The sequence below is a fragment of the Acomys russatus genome, chromosome 11 (genome assembly GCF_903995435.1).
Source record: "Acomys russatus chromosome 11, mAcoRus1.1, whole genome shotgun sequence".
Lineage (NCBI taxonomy): Eukaryota > Metazoa > Chordata > Mammalia > Rodentia > Muridae > Acomys > Acomys russatus.
Genome location: NC_067147.1, coordinates 6794173 through 6821864, shown reverse-complemented (window position 1 = coordinate 6821864; position 27692 = coordinate 6794173). Strand labels below are relative to the sequence as shown.

The window sequence follows — 27692 nt, the reverse complement described above, 5'->3', positions numbered from 1 at the left end:
ACACCCGGTTTCTTTTTTTTTTTTGGTTTTTCGAGGCAGGGTTTCTCTGTGTAGCCTTGGCCATCCTGGACTCACTTTGTAGACCAGGCTGGCCTCGAACTCACAGCGATCCGCCTGCCTCTGCCTCCCGAGTGCTGGGATTAAAGGCGTGCGCCACCACGCCCGGCTCACACCCGGTTTCTTAATCTAAACATATTTGCTCAGTTTTTTTTTCTGTAAGGGAAAAGCAGTATGTTTTTTCATAACTTTATTATAAATTCCATTATCATAGTGAAATGGGGGGAGACAATTGCATGGCTTAGAAGGGTAACTCATTTTAGTAGGACTTAGCTTTTTTACTAAGAGAAAGAAAGAAAGAAAGAAAGAAAGAAAGAAAGAAAGAAAGAAAAAAACTAAATGTGAGGCTGGAAAAATGGCTCAGTGGTTAAGAGCACAGAGGCCATGCATTCAATTCCCAGCACCCACAAACAACTCAAAATCATCTATAAGTCCAGTCTTAGGGGACTCGATGCTCTCTCCTGGCCTCCACAGGCACTGCACACACATGTGGTGCACTAACACACAAGCAGGTAAAACACACAGAATAAAAATAAAGGCATTGTCAGCTGGCGTGGTGAGCATAAAGGCTGTCACCAGTCTGTCTGTACTCCACTCTAGTCCTTTTGACTTACTTTGTCCAGTAGGTAGGTCCCGACAGCTGTCTGGCCACATTTCACTCTTCACTTTCTGTTTTGAAGACTTGTGTTTGTTTGTTTCAAATGTTAGGGATCCAACCCAGGACTTCTTACAAACATGCAAGGTAATCATCTTTCCAACTGAACCACTTCTCCAGACCTTGGAGAGTACTTTTAAACACTGACATTTTCTGACTTTTAGTCTTTCTCTGACGTCTTCCAAAGAATAAAGAAAATACTCTTTTTCAAATTAAAAAAAAAAAAAAAAAGATTTACTTACTTATTATGCCTGCATGTACACCTGCACGCCAGAAGAGGGCATTAGATCACATTATAAATGGTTATGAGCCACCATGTGGTTGCTGGGAATTGAATTCAGGCCCTCTGGAAGAGCAAACAGTGCTCTTAACCACTAAGCCATCTCTCCAGCCCAAGAAAATATTCTTTTTTTTGTTTGTTTGTTTGTTTTCTTTTTTTGTTTTTCGAGACAGGGTTTCTCTGTGTAGCCTTGGCTGTCCTAGACTTGCTTTGTAGACCAGGCTGGCCTCGAACTCAGTGATCCGCCTGCCTCTGCCTCCCGCGTCTCCCGAGTGCTGGGATTAAAGGTGTGTGCCACCACACCTGGCTCAAGAAAATATTCTTAAAGGATAAAATTCAGTCTGAGAACTACCATTTCATTCACCAGACTCTTTATAAATCCACAATAATGCAATGGGCTCTAAGATGACCTGGGGATCCTCTCTGTCTTGGGGTCCGCAGCCCAGCACTAGCCTCTCACCTTCAGCGTGAGAAGGAAAGGAAAGGGCTTTCTTCTCACCAATGAAATACATGCTAAATAAAGCAGATGGTGTCCTTCTAGGCTAACATATTACAGGAGACTGTCTGGCTAGCAAATGCTCTTTCTACAAAGAACCCTCCATCTTTCCCTGAGCCTGGCTTTGAAGAAGCAAGAAGCTGGGCAGCAAGGCCCATGTAACAAGAGCTCAGAGCTTCCTCCAGCCAAGAGCTAACAGCAGGCATGGATGGCTTCACTCCTACAACCACAAAGAATGAATTCCGCCAACAACCTCAAAGATTCTGGACAAACGCTCTTCCCCAGGCAAGTCTCAAGACAGTGGTGCAGATAGATGACACCTTCCGTTCACATGTCTCAGGCCCTAGGTGGAGAGCCCAGGAGAGCATCCTGGCCCACAGACACTGTGAGATCATACAGTGAGTGCCACCTTTAGGCACAAGAGCTGTGGTAATTTGTAAGTGTAGAAATTTATAACACATAACAGACAACCATTAACAACGTATATTATGAAGTTGTCCATAAAGACTCAGAATATGAATTTTTGGTTGAAGAATTATCCTTGAAGAATTTTTCCAAGATCAAGACATCTGTAATGGACACATTTTCTTATTTGCTACGGACCAGTACAGGCCAGGACCTGTCAACAGCCATTCTCTGGGAAGCAAAAGGCACAAACAGTGAAGCTTGGAACCCAAGGACTAAGGGATTGAGGTCTCATTACCTTGTCTGTTCCAGAAGGGGACTAGAAAATGCAGCAACCTGGGCACCAGCAAGGGCCACAAGAACAAACAAACAAGCAACAACAACAACAACCAGCAGCAACAACAAAGCCACAGGGTTGGAGAGATGCTCAGCAGTTTAGAATGCTTGCTGCCCTTGCAGAGGACCAGAGTTCAGTTCCCAGCACCCATGCCAGGTGACTCAGAACCACCTGTAACGCCATTCCAAGGAATCTGATACCCTCTTGTAGCCTCTGCAGATGCAACATACTTGAAGGAAGGAAGGAAGGGAAGGAGGGAGGGAGCAAGTGAGGGAGGGAGAGCGATGTTGGGTTCAGTATAGCCAAAAGGCTATTAATGAGGCAATTGAGCCATGCAGGAAGCTTCTAGATAAAAACTATTCTACTCTAGTCTCTCTCTCTCTCTCTCTCTCTCTCTCTCTCTCTCTCTCTCTCTCTCTCTCTCTCTCTCTCTCTCTCTCTCTCTCTCTCTCTCTCTCTCTCTCTCACACACACACACACACACACACTCAAGAAAATCCCTGATTCTATTTCCACCCTACCAACCATGGCCAAGTCTAAACCTCCACTCTTTGCAACTGTCACAAGGTCCTGGTGACATGAACACACAGGATACATTTTATACAGCTGAGTGTAGAGGGTTTTCATTCAATTCTGGCTGCAAGGCCTCTCTAGTGAGGGAGGGGTCAGTGGAGACCACAAGGAGGCCTAACAACGGGGCACTTCTTCTAGTCAGGGAGTGCCCACTCAGCTGCCCAGGAGTGCCCACTCAGCTGCCCAGGAGTAGACACTCAGCTGCCCAGGAGTAGACACTCAGCTGCCCAGGAGAACCCACTCACCTGCCCAGGATTGCCCACTCACCTGCTCAGGAGTAGACACTCAGCTGCCCAGGAGTGCCCACTCAGCTGCCCAGGAGTACACACTCAGCTGCCCAGAAGTAGACACTCAGCTGCCCAGGAGTAGACACTCAGCTGCCCAGGAGTGCCCACTCACTTGCTCAGGAGTACCCACTCAGCTGCCCAGGAGTGCCCACTCACTTGCTCAGGAGTTCCTCTCTGACTCCTCCCCTTCTGTCCTCATGGACTCTGGAATCCCACTCCATCTGCTTACCCTGAGGGCCTGCCACCCTCCTCCTCCACATCGACGCTACTACAGACCCCTAGAGGACGCCAGCTGACATCTCTGAAATGATCTCCAGTGTGACCCGACATCATTCTTTGATGCCCCCATGACCAAACTACTCAGAATTCTCCAAGCACACTGTACGGCTAGAATACAGGACCATCCCCCAAGCCAAACTGTCTCCATCTTCAGCCTGTTCGGCCTGTTCCCAGTAGATCATCCCAGCTGGGCCTGTTGACCTTCTGACCCTCACGGACAGAGGGAAATATAGCAATATTTATATTAGAAATTAAAATTATTGTTAAGATCTATCACAAATAACATGCTATAAAAGTAAGGACATTTTCAGCAGGGTGTGGCAGCGCTCACCTTTAATCTCAGCACACGGGAGGCAGAGGCAGGCGGATCTCTGTGAGTTCAAGGCCAGGCTGGTTTACAAAGCAAGTCTAGGACAGCCAAGGCTACACAGAGAAATCCTGTCTCGAAAACAAACAAAAAGTAAAGACATTTTCAAAACAATAGCAAGGCTGGGCATGGTGATACATGCTGTAGCCCCATGCTTGGGAACCTAGCACGGAAGGGTTTTGAGCTTGAGTTTCGCCTGAGCTACACAGTGATACCCTTCCCAACAACACAAAACAAAACTAATAGTGAAGAGAGCAATATGTTTTATCAACTCTTATTCATGGCTGGCTTAACATGGAAAACAGTTAAATTCTCATGACCACTTCTGCTCTCTTACAACAGGCACAGGCAAAGCACTCTCAATTACTACTATGAAATAATCTTAACATTCGTGAGTCTCGTAGTGTTACTGTGAAAAAGATTCTTACAGGCGAGAGCCTCCTGAGCAGGGCTAGAGGTCCTGGTTCCTTCTATTACATTTTGAGAGCCACCAGTCCAGAAAAACAAAAGTCCAGAAAAATGTTGCAAATGCCACCGTTGCTGTGGATCTCTCTCGGTAGCACTTTAAAATCCCCGTGCGTCTGCACCCTATTGCGTTGTTGTGTGCTTGCCCACGGAGGCTGGAAGGGACAAGGAGCTCTTATCTATACATTCATCACCTAGTGGGTCTACAGCTGGACGGTTAGTGGGTCTACAGCTGGACGGTTAGTGGGTCTACAGCTGGACGGTTAGTGGGTCTACAGCTGGATGGTTAGTGGGTCTACAGCTGGATGGTTAGTGGGTCTACAGCTGGATGGTTAGTGGGTCTACAGCTGGATGGTTAGTGGGTCTACAGTTGGACGGTTAGTGGGTCTACAGCTGGATGGTTAGTGGGTCTACAGCTGGATGGTTAGTGGGTCTACAGCTGGACGGTTAGTGGGTCTACAGCTGGATGGTTAGTGGGTCTACAGCTGGATGGTTAGTGGGTCTACAGCTGGACGGTTAGTGGGTCTACAGCTGGATGGTTAGTGGGTCTACAGCTGGATGGTTAGTGGGTCTACAGCTGGATGGTTAGTGGGTCTACAGCTGGATGGTTAGTGGGTCTACAGCTGGATGGTTAGTGGGTCTACAGCTGGACGGTTAGTGGGTCTAACAGCTGGATGGTTAGTGGGTCTACAGCTGGATGGTTAGTGGGTCTACAGCTGGATGGTTAGTGGGTCTACAGCTGGATGGTTAGTGGGTCTACAGCTGGATGGTTAGTGGGTCTACAGCTGGATGGTTAGTGGGTCTACAGCTGGATGGTTAGTGGGTCTACAGCTGGACGGTTAGTGGGTCTACAGCTGGACAACTGCTCCTATCTCTAAGATCTAATTGGCTGTCTTTCTGAAGCAGCGCCATAAAGTCAGCTAGCTAATGTTCTGTAATAACCCAATGTTCTCAATTTAGCCTCCTCTAATATGTCAGCCATGAATAATTTCCTTTCAGAGTTAAGAATACATCCAGCATAGATTCCAGACAACCTCAGGCACAGCACAGGCCTAACCAGCTTTCCAACCTGGAAAAATTCGATTAGGAGACGGTTGTAGGAAATGGCTGCCAGCCAACTAAGCTGAAGAGAAAATAATACCAGTCCCAGTCCAGGGGGCCCAACTGTCAACTCTAATACATAAACAGGACAGGCTGCTGGCCAAGCTGGCAGAGGCGAGAGAGAGGTCCACACTCTAGCCACTCTTTAGGACTTGTTTTAAAATCAGGTTCTTATTTATAATGCCTAACGACCATTTTCACTCAGAGGGACGACAGCGTGGTGAAAACACTGCTGAGCCGTGATTTCATGCGCCAGATTTTCAGAGCCTGAGGAATCAGTCCTGGGGATCATGGCCCCCACAAAGGCTGCACATCACTGCACCTGACATGACAGGGGGTGCTTGGCTTCTGGCATAAAGGTGTGAGGAGGCTCACAAATGCTCTCCCTAAGAAAGCAACTATAAAGCTGGTTAAGAGTCAGAAACAGCCATTTCAGTAACTCTGGAAATAAACCAGAGACAGTTAACAGACTGGCAAGTGTTTATTCATAAAAAAAAAAAAAAAAAAAAACTGTCTGGATTTGGGTTCTGAGGAACAGCACAAAGCCTTGCTTTCTTGCAGAAGCCACCCTCATCCCTCCCCAGTGCTGTCCTGTCAGAAGGTCAGCATGGGGTCGGGGGGGGGGCAGGCCTTGGAAACCAACTTCCCTGATCCCTCAAAGGGTTCATCTGACCCTGGATGTTGCCAGTGCACTCGGCAATCTACAAGGCAGATTAAGACCAGCCTCAGGCTACTGTTCCATTTGGAGAGGGCAATGGGCCGGCAGGCCAGCCAGCCACTCAACAGGAGCCGCAGAAAGACAGCCCTTCGAGGCTTAAAATGTTGACAGGAAGCTCTGAGCATGCCCAGCACCTGGCCAATAGAACCTGTGCGCACACAGAGAAGAATCAGAGCAGCAGAGGGAATCCACACTGGGACAGATGGGAAAACGGCCCAGAATACAGCTGTCCACTTGGCTCTACAACTGAGACTGTCTTACGGAGCTGAACAAGTGCCTTCACCCAGTATCAAGCTAAACCCCACACTATGTGGGCACCGGTGTGGGTATCACCCCACCCCCCAGAAAGGCATAGGCTTAACAAGAAAGGCAAACCAAAACCCAACTACTGAGCCATCACATACAGTGGGCATGACAGAGTTTGAGACTTAGTCCATCTGGGTACCAAATAAGAATCCTGTTTGCATCGATGTATGGAGTAGTCAAAAATATTCATTAGACTGGTAGGAAAAAAAAAAAAAAAAAAGTATGACCTGGGCCTGCAAGAAAGCTCAGCTGGTAAGGCACTTGCTGCACAGCCTGACTACCTGAGTTCAATTCCCAAGACTCACATAGTAGAAAGAAAAGTGTTCTCTGACCTCCACAGGCATGGCCTGGCATGGCATGTGCACACACATCCCAAAAGAAAGCAACTGGTTTTTGTTTTGTTTTGTTTTGTTTTTAATGTGACCTAAAGTGGAGGTAAAGGAGTAAGAAGCAATCAAAAGAAATGGTCATGGAGGGCTACAAGCTTTTCAGTTTAGCAAAGACTTCGAGACAGCTACTCTAAACACACTTTTAAAACTAAATAAAGCCAGCAGGGCGTGGTGGCACACTCCCTTAATCCCAGCATTCCGGAGGCCGAGGCAGGCAGAGCTCTGAGTTCTAGGACAGCCTGGCCTACAAAGCAAGTCCAGGACAGCCAGGACTACACAAAGAAAGCCCTGTCTCAAAAAAACCAAACCAAAACAAAACAAAAAGCTAAATAAAACCAAGTCGGATGGTGGTGGTACGGGAGTTTAATCCCAGCACTTGGGAGGCAAAGAAACCACATCACATAAAACAAAAACAAAAACAAAACAACGAACAAAAGCCTAAATGAAGCCGTGTTGAAAGAATGAAAGGCAAATGCAATGAAGCTGACTCAAAGGAAAGGGAAAATAAAGGGGGGGGAGGGGGAAGACAGAACAAAATGGAAACTAAAGCGGAACTCACTTCAGAGGCCCGGCCACAGCTCAGCAGCAGACGGACAAGGGCATGGATCAGGGAGCAGAAAGGAGCCCACTGAAGAGCCGTCGGAAAAACAGATCAGAGAACCTGGGCAGTTTCCCAATGTGACCTAGCACCAACTGTGCCAGGAGAAAATGATGTTAAGAAGGAAAGCGGGGAGGGGAAAAAAGAGATGGAGTAAAGATGGGGCAGAGGGAAGGAACCCTCACTCACCCACAAAAGCCTATAGTTGACCCTGCACTCACACTAAGATCAGAACCACTGAGCTGCACTACAAGTCCCCACTAGTGCAATAAAATAAGAAAAGGAAAGAAATGCTACACAGATTGTTAAGGAGACAAAAGAATTTTTTTTTCTTTGCAGGTGCTGCATTTATGCAGAAAATCTCAAAGAATGAAATAGCAAAAAATTCTCCTGGGACTAAGAGGCAACTGAAAAGAGCTGCTGGGTATAGCTAAATATATACATGACTATACAGACTTGGGGAGGGTACAACTGGGGCATCTGCTTTCTTATATTACAGCGATGAACAGCCAGACTTTTAAGAAGCCGGTATTGAGGCTGGGTGTGGTTACACACACCTATAATCCCAGCACTCTGGAGGTAGAGGCAGGGAGATCTCTGTGAGTTCAAGGCCAGCCTGATCTACAAAGCAAGTCCAGGACAGTCAGGTCTGTTACACAAAGAAAGCCTTCCTTGAAAAACAAAACAATAACAAACGCATACACACACACACACACACACACACACACACACACACACACACACACACACACACCATGATACTGTTTATATTAGCAACAAAACAAAACAAACAAACTGAAAAAAAAAAACTAGATACAACCTTAACAAAGTATGTATGAAAAACTTCATATTTTTCTGGGTGTGGTGGAGCATGCCCTTAATCCCAGCACTCAGGAGGCAGAGACAGGTGGATCCCTGTGAGTTCCAGGTCAGCCTGGTCTACAAAGTGAGTCCAGGACAGCCAGGGATACACACAGAGAAACACTGTCTCAAAACCCCCACCCCAACTCCCGCCACCAAAAAGAAAAGAAAAAGAAATAATAAGCTTTACACATTTTTGGAGCTAGGGGTGTGGCTGTGGCAGAGCACAGTTGTTTAGCATGAACAGGGTTCCTGGTGTGGTCCTCGGCAGTATGAGAACAAAGGGTTCTTAAGGGCAGGTAGGTCAGACAATGGCCAGCCACTAGAAGACAGTGAACACACTAAGTCGTCGGAGGACATCTCGGCATGCTAGTGCATGCCTGTAATCCCAGGACCTCGGGAGACTGATACCCAAGGATTGGGAGTTCACAGCGTTTGGGGTATATAGTGGTCCCATGTCCAAAAAAAGCCAGACAGCTTGATACTGGAGATCCTGCTCGGTGCTGCTCTCCCAGAGGGTGCCAGTTCACAGCACCCAGGGCTGGCAGTTTACAACCATCTGTAGCTCCAGCTCCAGAGGATCTGATGCCTCTGGACTCTGTTGGCACCTGGATGAACTCAAATGCACATACCTACACACACACACACACACACACACACACACACATACTCCCCCCCCCCCCCTCTCTCTCTCTCTCACGGGGTGAGGGGGGCAGGCAGGCATGGGGCAGTAAAAAAAAAATTCAACAGCCAACAACAGTGATGTTTCACTGAAGGATCTCAACCCAATCTCCTGTCTACAAGGACTATGATTACCAGTGGTGCCCACGAAAAACAAAACCAATAGTAAGAAAGTAATGATCCCTGAGGTCAGGGCCACTGAGAGCACTGGGAGAAAGAAGGAGGACAGAGAAGTGCCAACATGCCAACCCTACGCGATTTCAATAGAAAGGTGACAGAATTACACAGGGTCCACAGATCTGTCTCAGGTGTCATACTAGCAGGGACAGCAAGGCATCATGGGAATACTGAGGCCTTTAAGGCAGAACCAGGCAAACAGGTAAGGCAGGGGCAGACAGGGCCAGGGAATGAATGTTCTAGACCTGACTCCATCAAGGGCAAAGGTGGCCATCGACATGGGGTTGATATTCATGGATCCTGAGGATGGAGAGGATGGAGATGAGCTGGGCACTGAGATTGAGAGACTCTGGGCTGGGAGCACAGCGGACCTGCCTCCATCTCACAGCACCCCCTGCCACAGCACATCCCTCTCTGCCTCCCGCTTCCTGGCTTCCCTCTCAATGCAGTGAGCTCAGCCCCACCTGCTATTCTGCCACTTCGACCCCTCCCACCCCGCTCATCAACCTTCCAAGATGGGCCTCCTCCTCCTCCTTGGAGGCTTTCTGACTATCCCTGCTTCCAAATATCCCTTCCCCCCAGCTCACCACCCACCACGTCAGCCTGCTTTACTGTCACAGCCCATTTCTATCTGAAAGAACAACTCGGCCTGTCTCGCCGCTCAACCACTACCATGTGAGGCCCTGCCCCTGAGCATCTCCACAAGCAGGCTCTATGACAGCGAGGATGCCATCTGTCTCCACCACTCCACCACCAGGACCTAGTGTCCCAGCAAAACCTAGCGCATGCTGAATAAACGCTAGATGAGTGGGCCAGTTGACCCAGCTTATGAGAGAACAGGAATGTGGGGAGCAGCTTACAGATCACAGAGCACTGTGCCAATACACCACGAAGGCCCTGTAAGTAAATTTCTCCCAAGACCTGAGCCGTTAGCACGGTAGTTTCAATTACAGTCACTGTCCAATTGCTTCACTAGTTTAGCAGACTGCCTCTGGAGATCACAGACGCAGGAACAGCAGCAGAGGTACAGTGTCCACGCAGAAAGACACCGTCCCTTAGGTGACAGAGGGTCTCAGGCGTTCCCACTGATACTGGACTGCTAATCCTATTTTCACATAAGAAAACCCAGGCTGCCTTGTCCCTGGGTCCCATCAGGGCTGAAGGAGCAACGTTCATTTCCCTTGAGAAGACTGATGCTTGAGACACAGGCCGAGCTCACTGACCACGGCTGTATCAGCTTCCACGCACCGACCACAGGAGAGACGCTCCCAGAAATATGCTTTCGAGGAGCAGGGGAGCCATGCCCAGCCCTGGCCACATTCTTAGTTAAGGTGTTTCCATGCAAACAGGTTTGCATTTTCACAGGCTGGGCCCAGTGTTGGCAGAACTTCTGCACTCAGAACCTTACTGGCCTGGTGCAGTGAGGAGGTTTCTCTGTGGTGACACTGATCTCCGTAACAATCACAGAGACTAGCTTGTGGTGGCCCCTCCTTGTCCAAACGAACAAATTCACCATCTTCAAACTCAACCGTTCAGGGTATGATCGAATGCAACCATGTTCCTGATGAAAGGAACACACGAATGGCCCCACCCCACTTCTCCTCTGAAACCTTGGCAGCCAAGCTTCAATGGCCACCACTTCTCCCAGCACTCTTGTCTCCCAAGATTCCACAGTCAGGGACCCACAATCCCACCACAGATCCCGCTAACGGCATTCAAAGGCTTTTATAGCCCCAAGCTTTAGACTCGTCCCCGTTACTTCCTCAAACTACGGCCAAAGGCCTGAGAATCAGGACAAGTGATTGAGTACAGCCATGGTACCATGCCTCAGAACAATCTTCAGTCTTAGTTTAACTCTTTTCTTGTTGCCGTGATCACAAAGGAAAACAAACAAACAAACAAAAAAACCAAACCACTCTAACAAAAGCAATTTAAGGGAGAAAGAGCTTATTCTGGGCTCAAGGGGAAACCACGACGGCAGGAGCCTGAAGCCCGCAGATCATCACATCCATCCGCCATGTAGCAAGCAAAGGCCTGCCCGGCTCACTCTCTCCACTGATGCACTCCATTTAGCAGGCCAGCCAAGGAGCGGTGCCACCAACAGTGCGACTTCTCCTGCCTCAGTTGACCCATCAAGATATTCCCCTCCCCCAACACAGGACAACCTAGAGGTCCGTCTCCTAGGGCACTGCACTAATCATCACAGAGCAGCTCCAACTTACAAGTCTCACACACACACACACACACACACACACACACACACACACACACACACACACACACACACACACACACACCCGCCCCTGGGGAGGTAGCTAATAACACTCCATTTACACTCAAGTGCCCTGGATAATAAATTATATATGATGACTCACCGTAGAGGACATAAGAGCCACTGGAAGTCCCCTATAGTCAGATCCTAATGTGAACTACAGCAGGGACTTAATGAAAACCCACTAACAAACAATACCATACACGATAGTATACTGTACACACCTATATACCAGACACAGCTAAGCGTCTAAACTTTAAAACTGCCAAATATAGTATGGACGTTGAGTATGTTGGGATTCAGACCCAGGACAAGCAAATGAGGTGCCGATCTTACACACCACAGTGGACCTGGCCTACAGGTTCTCCCAGCATGCCTCAGTTCCCCCCTGAACCTTCTAGTCCAGGGCCTGGGCTTCCTCTCCCCCAGAGGCTCTTCCCTATATGATCCAGACATTCTGGTTCCCTCTCTTCGCTCCTCCTCCCCCCCCCCCCATTCTTTCTTTCTCCGCTCTTCTCTGTCTCCCTGTCTGCATGACAGCATCCCTGGCCTATTCCTTAGGACCAGTGAACCCACCTGAGAGCTGCCCCCAATAAAAGCCTGCCTCTATACTTTGCCTTTATACAATTCGCTTGAATTGGCTCATTCCATCAACAGAGAATACCCATCAGAGTAGACACATAAAGAGAGTAACACAGGGTCTGATGATTCTGGATCTTAAGTGTTACTACCACACGCAGACACACAGAGAGCCCAGGTTTGCTCTCTGACCTTCTCTACGGCTTAGTATGAACAGATACCTGAGAGGTTCAAGGCACCACATACACTTCATGACACTCTGACTCTCAACACGCACCCCTCTGATAAACTGGTCGAAGTTGTAAGCTCCCACCACACAGCTACATTCTGCACCAGGCTATGATTGCTTTACCTCACTAACTCTGCAGCTGACCAGCTTTGTAAGCCAAACCATGGCATCCCCCCCGGGAACTAGACACCGAAGGTACTTCAGCTCATACAGCTGACAACAGGCTCCTTATTGGGCTTGTGATAAGAGGAACTTAAAAGGTTAGCAGGGTTTTCTAAACTTGACAGACAGATCCCTGGAGCTCACTGGCCAGTCTAGCTCAATTGATAAGCTGAAGGTTTCGTGAGAGACCCTGTCTCAAGTAATATGGTGGAAGGCTAGGGATGGCGCAGCAGCTAAAAGCACATAGTGTTCTTCCAGAGGACCCTAGTTCAGTTCCTGGAACCAAGTCAGGGGGTTCACAACTACCTGTAACTCTAACTCTCGGGGATCCAATGCCCTCTTCTGGCCTCTATGGGTACTACACTCATGTGTGCATACCCAAACACAGGCACACACGTATACACACAATTAAAAATAAATAAGATATAAGGCGAGGAATGAATGATGAAGACAACTGACAGTGACCTCTATCTTGACAAGGATGCACATATGTGTGTGCATCTACCCATAGAAACACATACATACATACATACATACATACATACATACATACATACATAGAGAAGAGACTATTTGAGATCTAGCTATAGGCCTAAAGAGGAAAATCCTGGGATAAAAATTCAAATTATGAGAAATCAACAAAAATGAGCTCTTCTACCATAAATCTGAAGGTCAAGTTCTCCACCTCAACTCCCTCCAACCGAAAACATGACAACAGGGAAGTGAAGCCTAGACACTAGCTGCAAACTCCTGAAATACTCAACTCCGCTTTGTATACACAAATTTTCTTAGAGGTGGGAGCTGGGCAGAGTTCCTCTGAAACAGCAATCAAGAAGGCAACAGAAACTTCTCTGCAAAAAAGCTTGCCGTTACAAAGCGTCAGCCAGAGTCAGCTGGCCACTTGCAGCTTGCTATCTATGGCGGACAAGCTCGCAAAGTCTTGTGTTCCACCTAGTTTTTCGAGTTTTTTGTTTCTTTGTTTGGTTGTTGGTTTTTCAAGACAAGGTTTCTCTGTGTAGCCTTGGCTGTCCTGAACTCACTTGGTAGACCAGGCTGGCCTCGAGCTCACAACGATCCGATCCGCCTGCCTCCCGAGTGCTGAGATTAATGGCGTACGCCACCATGCCTGGCCAGTTTTTCAAGTTCTTTAAGTCACACATTTCATAAAACCTGAGTCAGCCTGGCAGCTCTTGCTGGAGCTAGGGCTCCCTGATGCAGAGCCAGCCTCCTTCAGGAGAGCGCCTCATGTTAAAGGTGGCTGGCTAAACAGGAGCCACCAAGGACTCCTTGGGAGAACAACACCGCTGCCCACTGCTGTCACATTGGCACCCACACTTTGACCTGGCAGATAATCCCTACTGAAGAGCTAGGACTTTTCAAATCCATCTGAGTCCACACCTTCTGGAAGGAAAATAGTAGTGAGGCAACCTAGAGGCTCAGAAACAGGAACAGGCTGAGATACTTCCAAGGAAGACATCTTAAACACACAGAAAACAGCTCAGTTGGACCCTCAGTGGCCAAGCTGCTTTGTTCGCTTGAATAAAAGGATTATTGAGACATCTGAGTACTTCTTTCCTCTAATGATCAAATAGCAAATAAGCTTGCAAATACAGATGCTGAGCCTGTATCTATCTGTGGATATCAAAAGTGGGAGGGAACAGAAAATTTTGTATAAGCCCACAGAGTTCTGAACAAGGGAAACAAAGAGCGGTGCAGAGGTCATACAAACGAACTTGGTGTGTATGAGAAAGAATGCCCTTGGGTGCCGTGAATGCGGCACAGTTGGTGCAGTGCTTGCCCAGAGGCCTGGCTTCATTCCCAACACCACATCAATCAGGTGTGGTGGGACATACCCGTGAGCCTAGCCACAGGCTGTGGATGCAGAAGTTCAAAGGTCATCCCTTGGTTACTCAAGTCTTGGGCTAACCTGGGCTACATAAGATCCTATCTGAAAAGGCCAATACCTGGCCTACGATGATGAAGATCCCCTCATCTCAAGAAAATTCTAGGTAGCTTTCTAATGAGAAGCACACACCCTTCCTCCCCCTGCCCAAAAAAAGACTGCTAAGTTTGCAGTATCTATTAGGCCAGAGAAGAAAAAGAAATCGATTTCCAAGGGGATAAAAACTGCTGTGGAAAGAGCTGAAACTTCTGTGTGCAGTGGAAACCAAAGGACTCAGACATCTAGGATGTTTAGCCAGGAGAAGAGGAAAAAAGAAGAAGACGAAGAAGAAAACTGGCGGCGTCAGCTTTGTGTTAATAAGTACCTGAGATAATTAATGTATAAAAAGGAAAAGCTTGTTTTGGCTCAGTTTTTGAGGTTTCGGCCCATGATTATCTGGCCGGTTGCTGTGGGCCTGGCGCACACAACGTAGTATGTCGGGAAAATGTCTCTCTCTCCTCCTGGGCAGAAATTGGAAGTGTGAGGAAGAGAGACTGGTCAGAGTTATAAAGTGCCCACTACCCCTAATGGTGTGAAGCCTTCAGCATGCAGGTCTTTAGGGGCATTTCAGAGACAAACTACAGTAGGACCTAACCTGAAAACCTGGATGGGACTTATTTGAGAGGGACAGTAAATAGGTCTCTGTCTCCAAATCACTCCCTCAGTGACCCCCAACCCTGTGGGGCATGGTGGCCTCAGAGGCATTCACTTTTTGCTTCCTGCCTATTAACCCCCAAAATGTATAGAAATAATAATCCTAGTCAAACATGAGGAAAGTTAAGAAACAAAAGAGAAAAGGAGCCGTGTGTGGTGGCCTGGACCTGTAATTCTGCCACCAGGAGGCTAAGACAGGAAAATCCATACAAATCCGAGGCCAGGATGGGCTTACACAGTGGCGAGTTCCAGACAGTCTGAGATGGGCCTGGGAGACGATGGCTCGGTGCTTAAAAGCTCATGTACTACTCTCACAAAGGACCCAATGACGGCTTCCAGCACCCAACTGCAACTCACAGCCACTTCCAAGTCTAGTGCCACACCCTCTTCTGGCTTCTTAGGGCCCCTGCACACATACGCACAAGCCCACGCGGACACACAAGCATGCACATTATTTAACAAATAAGCATGGTGAAAGAAAAAAAGAAAGAAAGAAAGAAAGGAAGGAAGGAAGGAAGGAAAGAGGGAAGGAAAGAAAGAAAGAGGCCTGTCACACTGAGAGCTTTGACTAAGTTTAAACATTAGCAGGACGGCAGGTGTTGCCGTATTTGTGCTTGTTTTGTCTGACTGCAGTGCTGTAAGTTCAAAACAATGAGTTGTATCTTTACATATAAAAAAGACACATAGATTCATGGAAGAGTACCAATTAGCATCAGTCCCCTCTGTGTCACACACACACACATACACACACACACACACACACACACACACGCACACAGAACGCACGCCACCCAGCAGGCTACTGACAAGAGTCAGAACATTTTACAGGAAGTAAAGTGTAGGCCAGATAAGGTAATGACACTTTCCATCACAAACTCCCCCAAGGGTCACCTCCTGCTACACTGCCATCACACCTGCTCTCAGAGCTCATACAAGTTTCTGGTCCCTGTGATCTCCTGTCTACCCAGGTCACTTCCTGCTCTCCTCTACTCCATGCGTAGACAGATGGTCCTCTGCTTCACTGTCCTGTCTGCCGCCTCGTGGACTCACATTGGTTCAATCCAGCGTCTCTCTCTATGGAAGTGAAGCGCCTTCCCCCTCATTTTATCTCCATTCCGAACACCTCAAGACGCCACACATCTAGTAAAAAGCGCTTCCAGACTCCTCATGGGAAGGAGCTCATTTTGCCCACAAGCGCTCACAGACGTCCAGCCACATATCTGTGAGCCAGTGGCCGGCCACCTTGCAATACTTATCCTTCAGTCCTGTCTGGGCTTTCCTTCTGTTTTCCTCCTGTTTGCTCTCTCATCTCTCAGTGCCAGGGACGACAGACAGACAGACAGCAAGTTACAGACATGGGAAGGGCAGGTGGGCTAAACACACACAGTGCATTAAGAAATGAAACCCAAGACCTGGTTCCTTCTGAGAAATACTGTGAGCAAACTAGCAATTCCAGGCAAGAGGTCCAAAGGCTTGTTACCTAAGGCAGGGAAAGCCGCGACACTCACCTTGTGCTGACACAGAGCACCTAGCCGTACTTGTAAGGGTCTAGCCAAATCCCATATCCTCTGCCTAACCAGGAAAAGTCCTCAGGCAAGGGTACAGCCTTTAAAGTAACGACGAAGTCAATGCCAAGGTGTCCAGCAACAGAGCTAATTTTTCTGGTTTAGAAAACTAGGACCAGGGACTGGAGAGATGGCTCAGGGGTTAAGAGCACTGGCTGTTCGTCCAGAGGTCCTGAGTTCAATTCCCAGCAACCACATGGTGGCTCACAACCATCTATAATGTGATCTGATGCCCTCTTCTGTCTAATGCTCTCTTCTGTCACGCAGTCATACATGTAAACACAGTGTTTATATATACAAGTACACAAATAAATCTTTTTTTAAAAAAGAAAGAAAGAAAGAAAGAAACTAGGCCCAACTTAGTGCTTACTTAGTGCTAAGTGCTCTCGGACCAATTTGATTGTCACGTGCTGACAAGCTGATGGACCCAAGTTCAATTCCCACAGCCCACATGCTGGAAGGAGAGAGCCAACTCCAGCGAGGTGTTCTCGGACCTCCATGTGTGCACGTACACACACAGTTAATACATGAAATGTGACAGATGTGCCCTGTGAGTTGTTGATAATGGTGGGTGATGCTCTGCAGGCTAGGCTTTAGACACTGACTGCAAATAGTAAGTCACTATGCGCTAAAAATGCTTCCAAGCAAGCAAGCGCTTATCGTTTAACTTATTTCCCTCTCTACTGCGTTTCCGCTCCCTCCCTCCCGCCCCCCTCTTGTAAGCGGAGGGGGACTTTTGACCTGCTCACCAACTAGCCCCGATCCGACAGCGCCCAGCACACAGGAGCTGTGCAACACCCCTAAACACAGTCACAATGATGTTCTAGCAATCTCAGGCTTACCTTTAGCTTTTCCTTAGACCCTGCTCAGCTTCCCTTTCTCTTTAAAGAGAAAGAAATCTATGGGGGAGGGGAGATAGGCCTGTCAGTGAAGGGCTTGTCTTGGGAACGCAAGATCCCAAACTTAATCTTAGGCAGAGACGGGAGAATCCCTGGGGTCGCTAGCCTAGTAGGCAAGCTCCAAGCCAATAAGGAACTGTGAAAGGAAGAAAAGAAAGAAAGAAAGAAAGAAAGAAAGAAAGAAAGAAAGAAAGAAAGAGAGAAAGAGAGAAAGAGAGAAAGAGAGAAAGAAAGGGACTAATTTCCAAGGAACAATGCCTGAGGTTGTCTCCTGACCTGCACACACATACACCTGTACATACGTAAACATTCACATAAACATACACACACACACACACACACACACACACACACACACACACACACACACAATCTTTTGAGGGGCTAGAGTAACGGCTGAGGTTAAGAACACTTGCCATATCTAAAGAGGGTCCAAGTTTGGTTCCCAGGACCAATAGTGAGCAATTCACTTCCACCTGTAAATCCAGCTCTGGGGGTCTGACATTTTCTTCGAGCCTCCACAGACACAGTACTCACAAGGCATATATGTATACACACACACATGCACGCGCGCGCGCGCGCGCGCGCACACACACACACACACACATTAAATCCTAAAACACAAAAATGCAACTGGCTGCTTTTGTTTACGAATCAGAGAGATAGCTTTCAGTAAAACGTTCTGGTGTCCTGGTGTTCACAATGTATCGCTTGGCATCTGTCTCTCAGCAGCTACAGGCTTTCTCCTGGGCCATGCAGCCTAGACTTGGGATTTGCAGAGGGCAACTGAAGCAAGAGGCAGCTAGGGGATGTCTCAAGGTCAAATAGCCAGCACAGACTTCAGAAACGACTTTTATCAGAGGAAGCACAGTTTGATTAGTGGGAGCTGGATGTACGCTCCAGGGCATTGCTGTAAACAGTTAAGCAATAAGCCAGCAGAACACAAGGGGGCCCTGGAGCAACTGTGTAACCGGGGTGCCATAGGCAGAGCAGGGCCTCCCCGAGGAGGAGCAACACTAGAGGTTAGGGACACGGATTGCTCTTTCAGAGCACCCACAGCTGGGGAGCACAGCTAACTGAAAGCACAGGGCCCCGCTCTCCCACCTGTAGGACTTCACATGTGCATGTGGTGCACAGACTATAAATGCAGCCCAAACCCCACACACGTAAAATAATAAACAGAAAAAAAGGAAGGAAGGGCAGGGTGGGAGGGCACTGCCCACACCTTTAATCCCAATACTCAGGAGGCAAGGGCAGCCAGATCTTGAGTTCAAGGCTCCTGTGGTCCACACAGTGAGTTCCAGGTCAGCCAGGGCTCCCTAGTGAGAACTTACCTTAAAATTACAACCACAACAAAAAGAAACATGGCGACATTGTGGTAAACGTCAAATCCCCATCAAGAGAGAGAATTTTAAGAGCAAAACTAGAGCTGAAAGTATGAGAGACGTTAAAAAGAAATCACACTAGAGAGCCTCACATTGGGCCATTTTCTCTATCAACTTGGCCGGTTCAGGGATGCCCAGAGCGCTGAGAAAACACTCCTTCAGGTGTGTCCATCTGTTTCTGGAAGAGATTAGCAAGCGAGCCGACAGACTGAGGAGAGCACCCTGACCAGTGTGGTTGGACACTGTCCAGTACACTGACCTCTTTGGGAGGGGAAGTGAAAAAGGGCAAGAAAAGGCAAGCCTATTTCTCCCTCAGCAAGAACACTCCGCCTTTGGACTTCAGCCCGGACAGGGATAGGGGTTTATTCGTATTTTACCTTCAGCTCACTTTATCCTTGGACATTTGGACTCCAACTAAATCATGCCACCAGTGGCCTGATGCTCTGGCTTGTGGGTATCTTGTGGGACTTCCTGTCCTCTGTCATAAAATCTCCCTAGGCTACAGTTTGGATCTTAAATGTTCCCTAAAGGTTTCCACAGTAAAACCTCGTCCCCAGCCTGTGGCACCACTGGGAACTGGTGGGCTCTTTAGGAGGTAGGGCCTAAAGAAAGGAAGCTCAATGTGGGACACTGGGACCCCAGCTCTTCCCGGTTCTTTGTGTGGAGGGGGCAGTTTGGGGGTTTTGTTTGCTTGCTTGTTTTTGTTTTTGTTTTTTTGAGATAGAGTCCTGCTGTGCCATCCAGTCTGGCCTTGAACCCACAGGCATCCTCCTGTTTCAGCTTCTGCAAGGCCATGATTATGGGCTTGCAATACCAAGTTCCTGTCTGTCTATGCTTCCTGTCTGCAATGAGGTGACCAGGCCACCTTCCTGTTACATTCCCCACCATGAGGACAGACAGACAGTTCCGCCACCACAGGCCCAAAAGCAACAGGACAAAGGGACCATGAATGTAAACCTCAGAAGCCGTGAACTGTAACTTCTCACTTTCTCAGACGTTGACACAAAGCTAGCACATCTCATACGTTAACATAAAAAGGGAAAATTTCACACGTGTGTACCTTTACGACATACACAGCGTCCACAGGGAAACCCAATACAACTGTAGACATGAGCCAGCATAAAGGATTAGCAAACCTTAATTATCCACAGAGGTGATGTAAGCTGAACAGCAATTGCCTCAGAAAAGGGAAGCCCAAATGTCTCACTGTGGTACATATAACGGGAACAAGAGGAATAGAGGGGGGAAAAGGAAGAAAAATACTCACACAAATCCAGGCTGAACACTTGCTAAATTTACTGAAAAACAGCCTACGTATCCAGGGAGCTTACCCAAAAGAGCGATAGCCAGCTACCCAGCAGGAATAACACGAGTCAGACGGCGTTCAAAACAAAACAAAAACGCACCACCAAGACTTCTGAGTTCAGCAAAGATGTTGGTCCAAGTGAAAGTCGGGGCTGGAGAGATGGCTTGGTGGTTAAGAGTGTTTGCGCTCTCGCTGAGATAAAATAAAAAATAAAAAGGCATGTATACCACTCCTACAAAGGACTTGAGTTCAGTTCCCAGCACCATGTCAGGCTGCTTAAAACCACCTGTGACTCCAGTTCCAGGGGATCTGATGCCCTCTTCTAGCCTCTGTGGGCACCCACACTTGAGGACATATACCCACACACAAACATACATACATACACTTTTTAAAAAAATCTTGTTTAAATGAAAAGTCAAATAACAATACTCTAAAAAACAAAAACAGAATTCATTCCTAGCCAACCCACCTCACAAGAAACTGCAAAGGGCGCGCCCCAGTTTGACAAATGTGACCTCAAAAGATTGTTCAGACAGCACATGAGCACTAGTAATCACGCAGCTAGAACAGACACTATAAATGTATCTGGGTTTCCTCATTTTTATTAACTGATTTTAAGTATATAAAAAGTATATAAAAATAGATGTAATGTATTGCTGGGTCTGTAATGCTGGGAAATACATGAATAATTGCCAATAACAGCACAAGGGAGGTAAATGGTAATAAAACTTCTGCAGGCCAAGGAAGTAAAGACAGATGGTAGAAACATAATTGCCACAATATATAATGGCCGATGTGAGATCATAATTACAGCGCATTGTTGGGCTTGTAACATTAATAGATGTAAATATGCCTAACACCAGTACCAAGTAAAAGGGGTAAAAGTAAACAGGGGTATCAGGAGGTAGCAATTCTTTTTATTTTAGTTGTGTGCGCGGGAGTACATGATAGGGGAAGAGTACAGGCATGGACGGCAGAGAACTACTCTGTGGACCTGGGTCCCTTCTCCCCACCTTTAGTCAGGTCCCAGGGATAGAACCCTGGTCACCAGGCTTGTGTGGCAAGGCCCTTTCACTGAGCCATTTCATCAGCCAAGGAGTAACACTTCTATACTGGATTAGAATTAAGATATTTAAGTCTAAAGCTGATTTTGATAAGCTAAAAAAAATTAAAGATATCTAAAAACAGTTAGAAAATCATAAGTTAGTTTTAAATGCTACCTTAGCATTTGATTAGTGAGAAACCAATTTGAGAAACTTAGAGGGAAAAGATATGGAAAAATGAAATATAGAATAAACCTAACTACATCGAAAATAACATTAGATGTGAACCCACAAAGCAATTAAAAGGTGACCATCAGACTGAGCGAGATCACGTGCTGCCTGGAGACACGCTGCAGCTTCAGACACAGCCAGATAAAAATAAAACTGGAATGCGAATGCATAATGGTTCGGCCACTTTGGCAGCCTCATGTTCCTCAAATGGCTAAATGGAGTTACCACATGACTTAGAAATTGTGCTTTTCAACTGATCCCCAGAAGAACGAAGACACAGAACAAGTTCATGTTCGTGCGTGCTTAAAGCGTTGTCACCAAGGGGAGAACACAGGTTTGGAACATTCATACTAAGAAACATCACTGGGGATTGGAAAGATGGCTCAGTGGGTAAGGAGCCTGGTGACCTGAGTGGGATCCCCAGCACCTACATAAAAGCCAGGTAGAGCAACAGTGCCTGTACCAGCACTGGAGCAGACCAGGAGGACTCTGGGACTTGCTGGCCCACCAGCCAAGCCAAAACAGTGAGCTCCAGGTTCAGTGAAGGACCCTGATCCAAATCTAAGGTACAGGGGTCTGGCTCAGTAGTTAAGAGCATTGCTGCACTTCCGGAGAGCCAGACTTATATTCCTGGCACCCATGTGGGGTAGTGCACAACCACCTGTAACTCCAGCTTCTGATGTCTTCTTCTGGCCTCGACACATGTGTGCACATGCACACTTAGGAACACATAAATGAAAATAAATTTTTTTAAAAGATCAATAGTAAGCTGGGCGTGGTGGCGCACGCCTTTAATCCAAGCACTCGGGAGGCAGAGGCAGGTGGATCGCTGTGAGTTCGAGGCCAGCCTGGTCTACAAAGTGAGTACAGGACAGCCAAGGCTACACAGAGAAACCTTGTCTCGAAAAAAAAAACAAAAAAAAAAAAAAAAAAAAGATGAATTGTAGAAGATAGAGATGTCAACCTCTGCCCTACACACATGCCTGTACACACCAGTGCACAGACACACAGACAACACACACACACACACACACACACACACACAATTCCATTCACACTCCATTCATCTGAAAAGAGAAACAAAGGGCTGATCTACACCAGGTCGCAGCTGGACCTTAACGTAAACTAAAAGAAAACAGGCACCAAAGGCCACACATTCCACAATTCCATATATGTAGCCATCCTAGTCAGGGAACTCTGTAGACAGGAAGTGGATTATTAGTGACAGCCTAGGGCAGGCAATCAGGAGCAGTGATAGCTAAGTTACAGGACTCAAACCCACGACCTCACGCATATTTCGGCTGCATCCTCCCTCAGCGGGGTAACCCTGTCTGCGTGTACACACCTCACCCCCAATTTGTAAGCACTTTCAATGGTTGAACTGTTCAGAATGTAAATTATAACTCAATAAGGCTTTAAAAATTTTTTTTCCATACACATTCTTGCTGAATCAACCATTTGCGCTCACACCCTGTCTCAGAGGCATGACAAGCATGTGGCCCTGAGTCAGGCACATGGACACAGGGTCAGCCCATGCAGGGATCCGTGATGCTTACTTGGTTTTCCTGTTTCTGTACTGCGTATGACCATGGAGTAAGTTCAGTGGTGTCCTACTCACACCAGCACATGACACAGCCGATTGTTCTGGTCCCATTCTCCCAATCCTCGCCTACGGCTTTCCCAGCCTTCCCAATCCACGTACCTGGAATGCCTTCTCATTTGTATGTGGGAATACAGTATGCCTGCTGGCCTGGCTCCCTGTCCTGAACCCAGCTTCTTGAACCCAAGCCAACCTCGTGGGCTAGCTCTGATCCTTCCAAGCAGTGAATATAGACTACACCAAACTAGCCCCTCTAAGGAGCTGTGGGACCTGTTTTCCAGTTCCAGCGTGGAGCCAGCCTCGGAAGCCCATGTGCCTATCAAAATGAGCAGCTACCAACTACAAAGCATGCATGCTCTATTCCCGTCCAGCATAACCATGAGCCTCTGTCCCTCACTACACACACACACACACACACACACACACACACACACACACACACACACACCATTCTGGGCAGCAAACCTACAGTGGCAAGCATAAGCTCCAACTGCAACTCTGCTACAGAGTGAACCCATGGCCAGCTACGGAAAAGAGGCGGTAACACTCCTCAGGGTAATGGAGACTAAGTGACTAACACACAAGGGACAGGACAAGCGCTGTTGTTGCCTCTTTCTCTCTCCTCTAGTGACCATATCACATTTGATGACATTCAGCTTTCTCGCCAGTCCCTGCTCAAAGGCATGATGATTCTTCGCTCTCTTCATTTTCATGGTTTGTAATATAGTGCTAGGCACAGGACAGGTTTAAGTAAGGGGCCATACACACGAGTATATATATAAGGGACCATACATACAAGTGTGTGTATGTGTGTGTGTGTACATATATACACACACACACACATACATACATACACACATACATACATATATGCAGGCACAGGTATATGTAAGGACATACTGAGAGTGAAGGAAAAATTATGTTTCAATTAATCCAGTAGTGTGAAAGATTTTAGGAATCTTTAAAAAGAAGAATCAGAGCACATGGTTTCTGGGAACACTAGACTGAACAGCTCAATGAGGTCCGCCCTGGAAACCCTGGCTGCCTCAGTGTCCGAACTCTCCAGAAAGAACCCAAATCCTCAACAGTTACAGTGGTCACAGAAACGACAGCAATCAACACAGGGGATTTTACACACGCACACAGAAGACGACCTGAGCTGACCCCTGAGCCTGTCCAGAAATAACGCAAAGAAACAGTGTGGGGACAACTGCAGAGGGCCGTGCACACCAGCACTGTGTGCACAGAACTGCACAGTGAAGGCACCTCAGCCCTCCCGGTTCCTCTCCCTGCTAAAGATAGGCACATATTCATAAATTATAATTGATGGAGCTTTTAAGAGAAACACTAGTAATGCTGCCGGTACCTTTGCCTAAGAAACAAGATCAAAAACAGCATGATTCTAAACAAAGTAGTCGGGGTATGGGGGGCGGGGGGGCAGCGAGCATCTGTATCACTAGAACAAAATAGGTAAATTCCCTGGTAAGAAAAAACCCAAGTACTTTTGCTATGGTCAATTTTCTTAAGAGTGAGTCATTTGTCTTATTTACGCCAAGAACAATCATGACTTTGACTCAAGAGCCTTCCTAATTAAGTCCTCTCATTAGGTGCAATGAAAACCTGAAACCCAGCCAGAGAGGCAGCTTGGTGCCCATGGGTGCTTGCCCTCAAGCCCAGTGACCTGGGTTCAATCCTCAGGACCCAAATGGTGGAGGAGTCAGCCAACTCCCGGAAGCTGTGCTCTTGACGTCCAAATTATGCCACAGTGGCACACATGCAAAATAAGCCAACTAAATTTCCCAAACACATTTAAGCTGCCACCTAAAGAGTCTACCCAGAGAACCTGCCGTTAGCAACATTTTCACCTATGGTTCTCCAGCACCCTAAATCAGAGCCCGGCCAGGAAGCAGGAAGAGTCTCAGACTTACCCACATGTGTTTCTCACGTCCATCTACTTAATGTACACAAGCAAACGCACACAGCTCCAATTGGAATGTGTATAAGCATATACGCCCAGAGAGGTATGTATCCCTAACACAGTACAGACATGGTAACTGTCGACACAAATGTACAGCAGAAAAACAGCCATAAAATGATCTTTTCAACTGTCTTCATGGACCAGGAAGACAATGTCAACTTCAAATAAAACGCCACCCCAACAGTTCTAGCCTTCCTACCATCAGCACGTCTTAAATCAATGCCAGAAAGGGGGGGAGGGCGCAAAAAAAAAAAAATCACCACCCTTTGACATAATTCTAATCAACAGACAAAAAGTTCTAGAGTCTAAGCACAATTACAGATTATGAAACTTTTACTATTCCCATCAGAATTTCTCCTCGTTGCCTTCTTAAATACTTTTGCCAGTGGAGCAATGAGGCACACGGGTTAGATCGTTAGCACCGAGTCAGGATCTTACCTAGTGTGCGCATGTCTTGAAGAGCCTGGGCATGCCCCTGTAAGTGGCTTATACAATATCCAGTACACCAAAGCTCATTAAATATCTGTGATGACTCATTTTTAAAAAGGCAAAAAAAAGTATTTTTACCCAACATGACTTTCCAAAGTGTGGTTATAAGGCACTGAAAACAAACCACCTGGACTCGGAAGTCTGAACCCTCTGCCCAAGCAAACTCTTTTTTTTTTTTTTTTTTTTGGTTTTTTGAGACAGGGTTTCTCTGTGTAGCCTTGGCTGTCCTGGACTCCCTTTGTAGACCAGGCTGGCCTTGAACTCACAGTGATCCACCTGCCTCTGCCTCCAGAGTGCTGGGATTAAAGGCGTGCACCACCAGCCACGACCAGAAGAACAAAGGCACGGGGCGGGCTTTCCCATGGGCCACGCTGTCACCCACCGCGGTCAGAGGACCTCTCCCTTACCTTTCCCATTTTGCCATGTTGTATACCAGGACAGAGTAAGGAATGAGGTGAAAAACACTAACGCAGTGGCTACAGTTCCATTTCGGAGCCTCATCTCATTTCACCATCACACTGGTTCGCACGTTGGTGATGGCAAGCAAGACCAAGGCCAGTGTGACTTCAGCCACCAGTCAACAGAATCCAGAATGCCTGGCTCTAGGCCAAAAACAGCGACCGGTGAGCGCAGTTCATTTCCGAAGTTGGGCAGAAGGTGTCAGGCAGCAAGCAACACAGCGGGGAATGCTACTCCAGGCTGCCCTCGTGGGCTTCGTGGGCTGAGGGCTGAGGGCTTCTTCTTCTTCTTCTTCTCTCTGTCAGGGAGAGAAGAGAAAGGAAAACTCACTAAATAATGCAAAGCGTAGGTCTTTTCCATTTATTATTCACCATTAGAGGCCGACTTTGGTCAAGGCTAAACTGTATCCAGAAAGACCATCTCTATATCAAAACTATTCATTTCTCCTAGAAGAATTGTAAGGATCTTGTCCCTCCAAGGGAAAAAGAAAGCTCCGGACTGTATTCCCTCCTGGCTGGTTCTGTCTATGGAAAAGATTTAAAAAAAAAAAAAATATATATATATATATATATATATATATATGAATGGTTATTCATTTAAAGAGAGAAGTTGGAGGCTCACAGATTCCCAAAGGGATCTCTAACAACTTAGCCGCGAGCTTCATTTCTCTACTTATTACTCGGCTGCATAAATGACTAAAAATAAGTAAAATCAAGAGAATGTGTGACTATAATAATTTGAAAAGTCAAAAGACTTGGATCCAAGATTGATCTCTGACTTTGTTGTTGTTGCTGTTGTTGGCTTTTGGCTCTTGAGACAGGGTCTCTCTGTGTAGCCTTGGCTGTCCTGGATTCCCTTTCTAAACCAGGCTGGCCTCGAACTCACAGAGCTCCACCTGCCTCTGCCTCCCCTGGGATTACAGGCATGCGCTGGCATCCTGCTCAGCTCTGGTATTATTTATATGCCCCATAGTGTGGCCCTTCTCATCTGTGCCTGCAAGTTCTATCAGTGAAATAAGAAATCACCGGGTCTTCACTCCCCACATTATCATTAATTACAAAAAAGGTCGCAGTTATCAATACTACTTATCCTCATTTATGTTTTAGAGAGAAAGCTGAAAATATTTATGCATTCAGAAGAGGCAGCAATGCAGCGCCCACACTCCCAGCAATGGCCCATCCCCCCACCCCGCTCACACTCAACAAAGTGGGACGATCACTACTCATCTAACTGAAATTCGGAAGAACCAAAGAGAAATGAGGCTGCAAGCAGACGTAAGCAGAATGCCTGGCACAAGATAGGTTTTCAGTAAGTATCAACTGTATCAAAAAAGATGGCTCAGCAGCTAAGAGCACTGTCTGTTGCTCTTTCAGAGGTTCTGAGTTCAAGTCTCAGCAACCACAGGTGACTCACAACCACCTATAATGAGATCTGGTGCCCTCTTCTGGAGGGCAGGTATACATGCAGATAGAGCACTCATATATGTAAAATAAATAAATCTTAAAAAAAAAAAAAAAAAAAAAAAAAGATGGGCTGGAGAGATGGCTCAGAGGTTAAGAGCATTGTCTGTTCTTCCAAAGGTCCTGAGTTCAATTCCCAGAAACCACATGGTGGCTCACAACCATCTATAATGAGATCTGGTGCCCTCTTCTGGCCTGCAGTTGTCCATGCAGGCAAAACATTGTATGCATAATAAATAAATCTTTTTTTTTTTTTTTTAAGAAGAAATATAAGCCAACAACTGCAGTCCACCACTGCACTGCTCACTCTACACAAAGCTGGTGTTACCCCCTAGGGGCTTCTCGGGCAATCTGAGATGTGCATTGATTTCTAGTGGCATTAAGGGGTGGCAACACATCTCGTAATG

The 27692-nt window shown here is 47.0% G+C and overlaps 1 protein-coding gene across 1 annotated transcript in view; it reads right to left on the bottom strand.

Annotated features, from left to right (window-relative positions):
* Positions 1 to 26090, bottom strand: part of Mgat4a (alpha-1,3-mannosyl-glycoprotein 4-beta-N-acetylglucosaminyltransferase A) — a 94292-nt gene extending 68202 nt beyond the window's left edge. The window contains exon 1 of the mRNA XM_051152772.1: positions 25774 to 26090. Within this exon, the coding sequence (XP_051008729.1) occupies positions 25774 to 25867 (94 nt within the window). The 5' untranslated portion in view covers positions 25868 to 26090. The remainder of the gene's footprint in view (positions 1 to 25773) is intronic.
* Positions 26091 to 27692: the final 1602 nt, after the last annotated feature.